General features: G+C 39.3%; 1 protein-coding gene across 1 annotated transcript; it reads right to left on the bottom strand.

The window, feature by feature from the left end:
• Positions 1–307: 307 nt before the first annotated feature.
• LOC124466298 lies at positions 308–10236 on the bottom strand. The gene is made up of 10 exons (XM_047018094.1): positions 10134–10236; positions 9448–9795; positions 9138–9345; positions 8602–8825; positions 8043–8190; positions 7835–7944; positions 6638–6942; positions 1635–1808; positions 1041–1335; positions 308–952 (listed from the first exon to the last, which is right to left on the bottom strand). The coding sequence occupies exons 1-10, from the start codon at positions 10134–10136 to the stop codon at positions 308–310; spliced, it is 2460 nt and encodes an 819-aa protein (XP_046874050.1). The 5' UTR covers positions 10137–10236.
• Between the last annotated feature and the right edge of the window lie 2711 nt (positions 10237–12947).

A 12947-nucleotide genomic window follows, 5' to 3' on the forward strand; every position in this document is an offset into this window, starting at 1 on the left:
AAAAGCAACCCTCCTTTCTTACAAGTTTGTATTCAGTTGATGTCACATTTGCAACTGCAAAGACCGGTGCAATTTCACTGTGCTTTTTTGCATGAGCACCTTGCCGCACAGTCCTTTGTACAACTGCATTTGATCAGTTCACTGCAGGCTTTTGATGCGATTGGCAGAGTGCTCCACACAGGAAGCCAGGCCTGGCTGACTCCATCGAGTGTCCATCCCCATCCTTCAGGGCTGGGTATTGGCTGCTGGGTTTTTTCAGATGTTGACCAGATCCCAGACTGGTAAGTGACTCGTTTCACGTGTTGTATCAGTGCTCCTTGGGTTGGTGGAATATGTTCCATTGCTTTGGTCTTCTGGCAGAACAACTCTCTTCATTGACCGATTCCAAGTCACTTGTCTTGTCATAAAGGACAACAGTGTAGCGCTCCAGACATTGAAAGTGTTGGGCATCTGTGGTCACAGGAGTGTGCGGATTTGCTGCTATGTAGTTGAAGGCCTGGGTGACCTCTGGGTAGGAGTCCCAAGCAATCCATGCTGATTTCTTCCCCTTCCCGCAGAATGCTGAGGTTGTGTCACAGCCTGTGTAGCAGTGGAAGACTGGAAGAGCGGTTGACTTGTCTTTGCCCAGTGCATGGCTGATGGTGTTTATATGCAGATGGGTGTATTTCTTGCCAGTGCCAAAAGCAATCCAGATGTTTGCAGCTGGATACTGGGTGAGCAGGGCATGGAACTTACCAATGAGAATAATGACAACATCTGTATCCACGGTGCGCACCAAGCAGGTAGAAGAGCCATGCTCCAGGGCATCAAGCAGGTGGATCAGTATCCTGGTGTCGGCCTCTTCATGGTTGCATGGCAGCATGGAGTGGCTGCTGTCTGTGCCGACCACTCTGGTTCCAGATGTAATGAAGACTAGGCTTCCCCTCTGGCCACACGGTGGACTCAATCTTCCCTGAAAGAAAGGTGAAGAGTTCCTCCTTGTTCTTAGGGTCATGTAGGAAATCTGGCCAATTCCCCGGCAGCTTGTTTTGACCAGACACCTTCCGTCGTATCCCTTTGCCTCGCTTCTCCCTGGTTGACTCTTTTATACTGCTGGGGAGGTAAGTATCCCAGACGACGTCAACTCTTTCAGAGGTCCCCAAGTGTTTCATGATGTGGGGAATAAAGACACAGCTGGCATTTTCATCAAACGTGGTGATGTTGGTAGGGGACAGGAAGTGGACCACAGCAGCTCCGTCAAGTACTTTCACATCAAAAGTAACAGGAGGTTCCTGTTGTGTCTTCTGTGTTAGGACGTTTAGCAGATCTGACTTCTTTCCCAGCCGTAGTTTCCCTCTGTCGGATAGAGAAGGAGGGTATGGATGATTTTCATGCTCAAAGAAGGTGCTCAGGTCCCCCTCTCTGTGTTGAGTGGCTATGTATCATCGAGAGAAGAGTGCCATATCATCCTTCAACATTGAGATCTGCCCTGCCTGCTTGCTCTTGGTCTTGGGTGTTGGGCATCTGAAGAGCGGCAGTGAGTTATTTTTGATGGGCTCATGGATGGAGTGTGTGCGGTCCACTATCACTGTCTTATGGTACTAGTTGTACTGATCCCTGCCCACTGATTCCACAGTGCGGTGTTGACCACAGACCCGTCAATCACATTCCGTTTGTCCAGCGTAAGTAGCTCTGGGGTATCGTCTAGGAACGGATTGCTCATCCCACTGATGGTGGTCACCAGAGTGAGGGCTTCGCCTTTGAATATCTTCTGTGTGGACAGTCCTTCTTCGTGGTGTTGTTGTTTCTTGCCTTCTTCTGAGATATCCCTTACGGAAAGAAAATATATTGCAGTATATTGGAAAATATGATGTGATAAATTAGGCAATATATGTCCATATATGGGATTTAATAATTATATTGTACGGAAATACATGGGATAATATATTGATGATAAATATATGACTAATATATTACAAACTATAATGTATATTCATGTAATATATTGCAATACATTGCAGAATACAGCAATGATTGCTGTTTTCCATATATTGCAACATATTCAACATGAATATATGATATGTGTTTATATATCCCAAAATATATGCAATTTTAAATCTATAAGTACCACCATAATGTATTCTGATTTATATGGGAAAATGTATTGGTAATATATGTAAAGATATAGTGTCAAATGTATGTTTAATATATGGTAGAATATATTTGGATTATATGTAAAAAAAAATATAGCTGTAAGCAGCATTGGCGAATTCCTCCTTCAAAATTGCTAAATATTGTAAAATTGAGATAATAGATAGTTACATCGGGATTACCCAGAAAACTAGAAACTGTTTTGTAAAAAAAAAAAAAAAAATCATATGTCTGGAGTTGAATCTGGAACCCTTCGGTTACCAGCACAACCTCTCATCCAATTGAGCCATTCCAAGGTCTACACTTTGCAGTGTTCAGTTACTGAATAATAAAATAAGACGTTTCTCCTGTGGCAATCATAGTCACATTTGGTCCGAGCTCAAACAGCTCCAATTCAGTCATATTTTCACAGTGGAAACAAGTTATGTTATCATTTCAAATGATATGTAGTCAATCTGTTGAAAACAGTGTTGTGTAGACACAATAAATTTATTTGCATTAACATAATTGATTTGAATTGAAGGCAAAGCAAGGCTAGTTTAAAGTTTTTTACAATCGATATGACAATTTTTTGGCTTTTCAAAACATTCCTTGTTCCGAATACCGGAATTGCGTTGTGCCATGATATGGATTTTGCCATATCATGGATATCACAATATATTAATAAATGTATTAGTAAAGTGTTTCTAGCAATCTCTTTCACCACCTAAAAGCCATGCATGTGAGCAAAAATTAATCTACCAGAATGTGTTTAACAAATCCAATGCCAGGTTGGTTATTATTGTGAAATGTATGGTTATTGTAGGCCAACAGAATCGAGTATTTAGCCATGTAATAATTGTTTATAGCTAGAGCTAACTCTACAAATATTTAACAGTTTTTTAGCAATCCCATTAACGTAGCCTACTGTTGAACGCGTAGGCTACTGAGAAGTAGTGATGTGTCGTTCGTGAACGATTCGTTAATTTTGAACAAATACTTACAAGGACTTGGGAGTAACGAGTCCTCTCAAAGAGTGATTCGTTAATTTTCTCGTGGCCGCGCATCGGGACTGTTGCATAGGCTCGTCGAAGTAAACAGAAATGATTCGTTTATTTCCTGACTCGGTCTTCGGGTACGAGTCTTTGGATCATTTTTAACGTGACCTGCATAGGCTCTGTACTGGTAGCTAGAGGAAACGAACAATTCGTTCATTTCCCGACTCGGTCTTTCTACGAGTCTTCGGATAATTTTTCACGTGTCCTGCATAGGCTCTGTACTGGTAGCTAGAGGAAATGAACAATTCATTCGTTTGGCGACTCGGTCTTTCTACGAATCTTTGGATAATTTTTCAGGTGACCTGCATAGGCTCTGTACTGGTGGTTAGAGGAAACAAACAATTCATTCATTTCCAGATTCGGTCTTTCTACGAGTCTTTGGATCATTTTTTCGCGTGACCGCATTGTATTTTTTAGTAGAGGAAACTGTTTCCTCATTCCCTTTCTCGTAAGCAAGTAAGACGTGAATGATATTCGCTCAAGTCATCATACTGACTGGTTTTGTTATTTTTACTTTACATTTACACTTACAGTTTAGTGCAGTGTAATTGTTTGCTGTGATCATTAAATGCTAGTGTGTTAATAAATGACCAAATCATAAAAACTGTCATCGTACATTATTTTAATGCAGGAATTTCTTTTGAAATAGTATCTGCTGGTGCACATGTCATGGACTAACCTACATGAGAATATGATAAGTATTTGCAGTGGATGTATAGCCCCCTCCCCCCCCGTTGAAATGAACGAATGACTCGAAAAAGGATTCTTACATTTTATTGAATGAAATTTAAAGAACCGAATCAGTAAAATGATCCTTCCCATCACTACTGAGAAGTTGATCTTCGGTGGCAATTAAACGCTGCAAATGTTTTAAAATTCTACTCATATGACAGTGACACACCGGAGTTACCCAATCCAAATCCGTCCGAGTGCGGTAGATTAGCCGCTGCAGTGCGGATTGCATTATCATGACATTTTAAGAATAACTAATTTATCGTGATAAATACCGATACTGCCAGTGTTTACGAATTATACCGTGATAAACATTTTAGGCCATACCGCCCAGCCCTACAACACACCTACCACACAGAATTGGCAAAACTGTTAATCTCATGCTCAAAATCACACATTGTAAACTAAACTCAAACACTCATTTTCATAACATAAAAATACACTAACAATAGGCCTACACCATGGGGGTATTTCAGGTAGCGGGTTTAGAGAAAACTTTGAGTTGTTTAACCCTGAAAAGCGGCTTACTCAAAGGTTTTCGTTCCAGAGATGTAACTAAACCTTACTCCTTGAAACTAACCTGCTCGCTAGCAGGTTTTCCATGCCAAACTCTGCGTTTCTACCGATCCCTTCCCACTTTCTTAGTCTTATAGCGTTGGCAGACACGGCCTATCATTTCCTAGTTCAGCCGAGCGATCTTGAACAAAATGTAATTTGCTTAGTTATACGCCGGGAGACAATTTTAAGACTGCGGTTTGATGTACTTCCCTGATGAATACCTAAGTTAACGTTGCCGTTTCCTGTCACAATCTGTAATTTATTTTAGCAACATTCTCAGCCCTTCATCGCTAGTGTTACTCGCTGTGGACTTGACCAAATGCCTTTTGGTAATTGAAATTGTATTTGGTCTTCTTCATTGCCTACAAATAAAATCTAACAATGAGTAGCCTATTTCAATCGGCTATTGTTCCTACAATTTACATGATGTACCGTCCTGTAACTGTTGTTTCAGCAAATCTATTTCAACATTGTTGTGGGTCAATATATTGGCCAAACAACCGAAACTAATTCCCCTATGATTTGAAGGAAGATGGGAAACTGAACAGTGTATTAAAATTAACCAAATAATGCCAATACCATTGGAATTACAGTTATTTGACTCTTTGGGTTAAATCAGAGCAAGAATGGTCATATTAAGGTTAAATAATATAATCATTTTATCATATTGCAAATGAATGCAATCAATGAAGTTAACTCTTATGCCTACTCTACCATGATTATTGTAAACCAGAGATATAAAGCATGAGGTGAGGAAGAAGGAGTAGGACAAGCCAGAGCTGAGGAGAAGGTCTCAGGAGATCAATAATCCACAGAACAATGCTTCACAATTCCTTTTATACCCAAGAACAAGTACAATCACACCAGAATTTTGACCCTTACTTGTCAACATGTCTAGCAGTGCTACAGTAAGTTACACAGATGTGAGAGCCTTCAAGTTGAGACTCCATCGAGTAACTCCATATTTTACCATAAGAGAGGTGGGGGCAGGTTGATAGCCTTACAAGATCAGCCTTTATTCTTCTGCCCTAAGTACAACATCTCTTGGTCAAAATAGAAATTCAGCAAATTCAACAATTAATATTAATGTAGGTAGGTTATTGTTCCTACACTGCAAAAAATGCCCCTCTAGAAATAAGCCTAATATTCCCAAATCTAGTCAAATTATCTTGTATTGAGCAAAAAAATCTGCCAATGGGGTAAGAAAAATTTGCTAGGTTAGAATTCTTAAAACTAGCAAAAAAGTCTAGCCACTGAAAAATCTGAATGTGCCTTAAAACTAGACAAAAAGGCTAGAATTCAAGCAAACTGATCTTAATTACAAGCTATAAAATCATATTTATTTGAGACAGAGTAACTTAAACTAAGCATTTTATTCTCTTAATTGAGCTCACAATTGGAATTTATATCTTGAAATAAGATTAATAACTAGCATAAATAATCTTAAAATAAGCTTTTTATTCTCTTAATTGAGCTGACAATTAGAATTTATATCTTAAAATAAGATTAATAACTAGCATAAATAATCTTAAAATAAGCATTTTATTCTCTTAATTGAGCTGACAATTATAATTTATATCTTGAAATAAGATTAATAACTATCATACATAATCTTAGAATAAGCATTTAATTCTCTTAATTGAGCTGACTAAGAATTTATACATTGAATTAAGGTTAATAACTAGCCAAAAAAGTTTAAAACATGACACAATATCTTAAAACAGCACAATAAAAACAAGTTAATTAATCTCAAATTAAGGCACCAGAAGCATCTTGTCTTTAGCATTTCTTTCTTTATTAAGAGATGTTTTAATCAACGCTTCAACATAATTTGAAAGGTTTTTCTTTCTTAACATGCACTGCATCCATTAATCCACTCCCTGAGTCAATGAGTACAGGACCAAGATTTTCATAGTCACATAGACCAAATAAATGAAAAATATGCAGGTATTCAAGCAGCAGAACAGTTAAATAATTTCTTCTTAAAACAAAAAAACACTTCCATTCCAGCTGCTAGTTAGAATATTTGAAATGACAGCATTAACACGTATCTTTCTCAAAAAAAGAAAAAAACTAACATTTTCTCAGTGACGCACTTACCCAATGACATCAACAAACACATGGCTAATGGGTCTGCCTCTCAAACTTTTTTTTTTTTTTTTTTTAGAGATATCAATTACTCAAGGAAGGACCTCCACTCGGCAATGGCTTTTTTGTAGGAAGCAGTTGAATCTTGTTCATGCAGGGAGTCCTGGAGAACCTCAGTTTGCAATACTGAGAGCATGGTGGAAATGAACTTTGGATAAGTGAGGTGCAGGCAATAGTAATACCCCAAGAGGTAGAGCAGGCCTTCATCCAACTTCTTCCTGTCAAAGGTGGTCACTGGTGTGTTTCCAATGGCGATCATGCAGTTCTCCTCACAGACGAGTATAACTGGACAAGACAGGGGTCGCTTGCTCAAGTATGCATCAGGGTCCTCTGAAGCCTAGATGACAAGAGTGGAAGTTTAGGAAATCACAAGTAACACAAACTTAGTGCTGGACTGGGATACTTCCCAAAAAATGCATACCGCTCAAAACCAACATGAAAACAAAGTTAGGTTCCCTCAGGTTTCCTCCCTTGTTTTGTTGTTAAACTGTATGTAAAATGAGCAGGGACTTTAAAGGAGAATTCCGGTCGATTTCAACGCGTCTCTGTTGAAGAAGTGCCTTGCCCAAGGACACAACGTCATTTGGCACGTGCGGGAATCGAACCAGCAACCTTCTGATTAATAGTTCGATTCCCTAACCGCTCAGCCATCTGACTCCCACTTCACATGGGTAGGCACTTGTAATGACATTTCGTAGATATTAAGAGGCTATAAGCACGTTTAAAACTTGCCCTGTTTCAGCGTCCTGGGTGCAAACTTTAGCAGGAGGATAACACGGTGTAGGCAACACCGATTATTTTAGTTTTTTCCCTACTAACAACACTCCAAATTTACAAACAACAGAGCTACGTGTTGAAATCAACAGGAATTCTCCTTTAAATCAGCTACTTCACGTAACATTATTCTAAGGTACCTTCTATGTGCTGGATTAGGTTGGATTAGGTTATCTAGCAAATAAATCCACTGACGGTGACATTATTGTTCATATTTTGGCACAAAGTTGAGTGGTGAGTTTAGTTCCAAAGACTCTTTCTGTGAGATAAAGGACACATTATACCCTGGACACTATCCATTATATCCAAAGGTTAATGAGTAATCGTGTTGAATAATCGTGATTTCAATATTGACCAAAATAATCATGACACATTTCTTTTTCCATAATTGAGCAGCCCTAACCTGATATGCATGAGTAACTGAAACAACTGAAAAATTAAATGCTTTGTCTCACCTTAAGGACATGGAAAACAGCCTCGCTGCTTGCACCTAGCTTCTTAGGTGGCAAAGTGCTGGATGGAAAGAGCAGTGGCAGGACTCTGAACACAGCAGTGGCATGTTCCACTATTTTGACAGAAAGCACAACACAAGGCAGTATGAGTAACTACTCATCAGATCTCAAAATATAAACTTGGACAAATCAAGGTATACAGTGATCTCACCTCCATCCAATGTTTTAGGGGGTTTCATCACTTTTTTCATCGCCCCATAAAATTGGACCTTTGAATAAAAGTCGTTCCATCTAGTCTTCATCTCTGAGACGTAGTGGGCATTGTTTGGCTGTATTATCCTTTGCAACTCATCCAAGACCTGAAAGACATTAAAAAACAGGTGTCAATAATTTCCATTGCTGGTCCAACATTTTTATGACTGATGTCTCTTCAAATAAGACCTAATGGTGATAATAGAATGCCTTTATTGTCACTATACAAATGTACATTGAGATTAAAAGCAACTCCTTTTCCAGTGCCAACATATACGTAGAGAAAATATAACAACATGGAATTAAATAGTGAAGTAAGTGGTGGTGGTAAGGTGCACAGTTGAGACACTATAAAATATAAGTATGGTTTTATATATAGTGTGATATGCAGTGTGGGTTATTGCACATTTGAATATTGCCCAATAGTGGTGAACATAAGTAGTAGATATGTTAAAGGACCCTAGTAGCCCCAAATATGTACTAAAAGCTACAAAAAGGTTTAGAGGGGATTCACTTACGTGATCCAAGTCTTTGAAACAAGAATATGCCTCCAGAATCTTGCTGGGTCGGTCTTGCTCCTTTAGAGTGTCAGAGGTTATAAACCGTCTTCTCGACTCAAACTCCAAGTTCAGCAAATGGGTTAGTGAAGCTTTGTTTGGCTTCTTGGACCGGCACATCTCTTGCAGTGTCTTGTAGTGCCTTGCCTGGGTTTTCTGGCTGTCCAAGATGTCACCGGAACCACCTGAAGGAATAAAAGGATGACGGTGGGGTTAGAGGTGTAAAACAACATTAGGTTTCCAAATAAAGTAGGAGGAACATAGCAGGCAACAGGACTCAGTCATTCTCTGTAACTTTTTGTTACAGTATTGCATTGTTAGAATACTAACATCCCTGGACTAATACTTTTGCCTATTTTTTTGTTGTTGTTGCACATTTAGCATATAAATCTCTCCCACACATGTCAGTAATCAAAAATGAATCGGGACAACTTGAGACTAGCTGTTACTTCTCACAAAAACTAATGTAAACAAAGTGTATTAAGTTTAATACATACATTCATCACTGCTATCCAGGTGTTGCACTGGGGTGCTGGCTCTGACTGGGGACCGTTGAAGAATGACCGTAGAAGCACTTGAATCCCCGTCGTAGTCACTAGTTGATATTTCGTCTAATTCCCGCCGTTGTTTCTTTGCAGGAGGAACGCCCTTCTTTGGGCTTTTTACATTCGATAGCCTCTTCATGAGCTTTTTGGCCACATGCTCCTGCCGGTTAAAAACAGTAAACATTTAAATATGACATATGACAATGTTTTCACAATAAAAATAAAACCACAATCAAAAGGGGAGGTAAAAAAAAAAACTTACCCAGTCTTTTACCATTGGATAATACTCCACCAATCGCTTTGCCATGGCATTGACCTCTGGTTTGGTGGGGTATCTGGCATCTTCTGTGGCTCTTGCAATTGAGATCATATTACACATAGTGTTTCTTATGAGCCGGCAGAAGAGCTCCTTAGATAAATCCACAATGTTCTCAGTCCCCATCCGTTTCTGCTCGAAGTAGGAGCGTCGCACCTGTTCAAGTTCACTGTCTGTGTAAACTATGAATTCTGGGCTGGACATAACCACAAACTTAGAAGTGTTGGGCACTTCTTGTGAAAGACCACTGCCTCCAGTCGCTGATGGCTGTGGTTGTTCCGCAGCAGTCTCCACCTAAAATACATTCACAATTACATATTTCATAGGATAACTTTCTGTCATTATGTATTCCCAAACTATTTATATTTTGCTCTGTAATAATCATATGGCCCAGCCAAAATGTAAAACCCCTGTGCAATACCTGAACAAAAAGATCATGCTAAATTTAGGTTAAATATGGACTTACTATTGTTACACTGACTGGTCAAACCTTTTTTTTTTTTTTTTTTACCAAAGAATTAGCTAAAATAAATACATTTTAAAATGAAACGATTTGTAAATTGATGGTATCACATAGGCCTATGGATGCACTTCACCTCATCTTAACTTAATGTGCATAACTTTGAACTGACCATTTCATCTTTATTTACAACAAGCCATATAGCCCGCCGCCTGTGAAAGTTTTCAGGACCAGGAAACAGATCCTTGATTTCGTCCCGAGAAAGGGAAGGCAGCAAGTCTTCTCCAATCTTGCCAGCTATAGAAAAAAATACAGTTAGTGCCAAGACACTGAGCCAATCAAATATAGACAAGTTAGTTTTGTGAGTTTGAGACAATTAGAGACAGTTAGAGAACGTTAGACAAAGTTAGTTATATATATATATATATATATATATATATATATATGTGAATATGTAACAACTTTGCACTGAGTTTATCGTCTCAAACAGTTCGAAAATATTTGGACTTATGTGTATTGTTACATGAAAGCCATCACTCCTGTGTTCGATACCACGCTATCTGACTTGCAGGATGGCAATAATTCCGTTCAACTACGAGCATCCTTAAAATCACAATGTGGAATTAGCTGTAAGACTGTTGGTTATGCCATACTCGTAGCTGCCACTAGATGTCGCTATTGAGTAAAGGTTTCGAGCGTTTCAAAGACCCCGACTCCAATGTTTCAATTGTCTCGGTGTTTCGAAAAGCCTCGATTTGCCCATAACTAGTTAACAGTTAGAATTTGGTTAATTTTCTTAGTTAAACGTAATGCACTAAAATGGCATCAAAATAATGTTGAATGATAAAATGCACAATATTAACTGTAACGCTAGATCAGGGGTGTCAAACTCATTTCGCATCGTGGGCCACATACGGCCTAGGGAGATGTCAAGTGGGCCGGACCATTAAAATTATACCATACTCTGCTATAAATAACCAAAATATCATGTCTTTCTTCTGTGTTATCTAGTTTAATTGATATAAAGACCATATCGTATAAAGTCCGTCCAACCGCTTTAACAAGTAATGATCTCTTCGGTGGTGTAGTTGGTTAAAGCGTTGTACGATTACATATTGTTAATGCGAATCTGGGATCCCAAGTTCGCGCCCCAGTCCAGTGAATCTCGTACGATATTCTTTAACTTTTACTGTGAGAAAATGACATAATTCTAAAGGCCTACGGATGTATCACAACATTTTAATGTGTGAGCACTAATATCAGATCAAAATGAACACATGTAGCCTTAATTAAATATTGAATAACGTAGGGTAGTCTACCGTCGGAGACAACCACTACGCCTCATTCAGCCAGTTTAAACGGCTGCTAGATGACGCTGTTCATTTTCAAAGCGCCGATAGTTCGGCTCTTTGGGCCGGCACAATCCGGAAGAAACCATCAAAGCTTCACAAGGCATCGTTCGCCCATCCCTAGTAGAGACCAAGGTATTAATTGATACCGTCTGCTGTTTTCAGTCTGTCTCAGTGATGCGGCTTGTCTTCTACTCTGATGGAAAGAGTGCGCCCCTTAGCGGATAATCCATGAATTGCAGCGAATTAAAAATATTAATTCCATGTCTTTTATGCATTTGTTCCACTTTCAAATTATCCTGCGGGCCTGATCGAACCTCCTTGGGGGCCGGTTCCGGCCCGCGGGCCGTATGTTTGACACCCCTGCGCTAGATACTGTAGACTCACGGTGTTCCGTGCACAACTTTTACTCACGGTGTTCCGTACACGTCACCTAAAACACCCCAGCCAATAAAAAATACTCCCTGGCATAATGTGTAATCGATACTGTTGCAAAGCTAATTTTCTCCCGCTCCCAGCAAAGTCAAATTGACATCAGTTGGACTTCTGCTGGCAACCAGAACACAGTAAGTAGCGAAGCTCCCCCTACCGTTGAATAAAAATGGTGCCGGGAGAGGAATTTGCATAGCAATTAGCTAGGCGGAGCCATATCTCCGTAAGGGAAATTGCTCTCTAAGCCTTGTTTTATCAACTAACAAATGTTTAAATTAAACAAAAACATATTAAAGTATGTTTTGACGTATCATTTCATACAATTTGTTGTTTTAAAATGACTTGTTACAGTCTTGATTACGCTATGTTTTAATGCTAGAGTCACCGGAGGAAAATTGACTGTCATGACGCGTCTCTTTGAGTGAAACTAATATAAATGTCTTGTTATTTATTGAATTACGTCAAACTGATCGTATTTTATTTAACGCTAAAGTATTCCTTTACAATCGTTATCGAAACTACCCAATTAGACAATTTATTTTTAAAAAATTACCTCAGGAAACCTTAACTGTCATGTTGTGTCTTATGCAGCCGCAACCTAAAATAATAGGACTGAACAATATTGTTTAAACGTGATATTTCTCTTACTTCAAATACAATTACTGAACAGTTATTACTGATGCTATAGTCAACATTATTTAATATATTATGAAATAGAAAACAGGTGCAGTAGGGTCTACTACTGTGTGGCGCTCCCTTTGACTCCAGTGGTGGCACTCCTGCTTTGTCAGGACGGGGTTCAAATCCCTGTGGTGTCTTTTGCCTTTATTAGTAGACTTAGCATGATCAATATATGATCATCAATATACTGTATTGTAGCCTAACCGTGGCACACCAGCCAAAACAATATCTAGAAGAACTCGAGCTTCATCTATTATGCCACAAATGATAACGCAAATTATCTGCCTGTTTCTACAGTCATGACATCAAAACAGGCAAAGAGGAGGAGAACCTACACCCCTCAGGAGATGGAGGTAAGGGTGGCAAAGGTGAGTGGGGGGAGGAGTGTGAGGGAAGTGGCCAGGGAATCTGGCATGCCTGCCACAACCCTCCAGGATTGGGTGACTGGTAAGTACACCCATGGGCCCCACACCAACCTGGCCATCACTCCGGATGAGGAGGAGGAGCTCATCAGGTACTCCTTG

This window comes from Hypomesus transpacificus, unplaced genomic scaffold, assembly GCF_021917145.1.
Source record: "Hypomesus transpacificus isolate Combined female unplaced genomic scaffold, fHypTra1 scaffold_90, whole genome shotgun sequence".
Taxonomy (NCBI): domain Eukaryota; kingdom Metazoa; phylum Chordata; class Actinopteri; order Osmeriformes; family Osmeridae; genus Hypomesus; species Hypomesus transpacificus.

Bases quoted from the DNA above. Each gene is read 5' to 3' on its own strand.
- LOC124466298 (XM_047018094.1), bottom strand. The intron at 6,943-7,834 runs GTGAGACAAAGC...CTTGTCATCTAG, and splicing joins CTGTTTTCCATGTCCTTAAG to GCTTCAGAGGACCCTGATGC. The intron at 953-1,040 runs GTGTCTGGTCAA...CCTTTCTTTCAG, and splicing joins GCAAAGGGATACGACGGAAG to GGAAGATTGAGTCCACCGTG.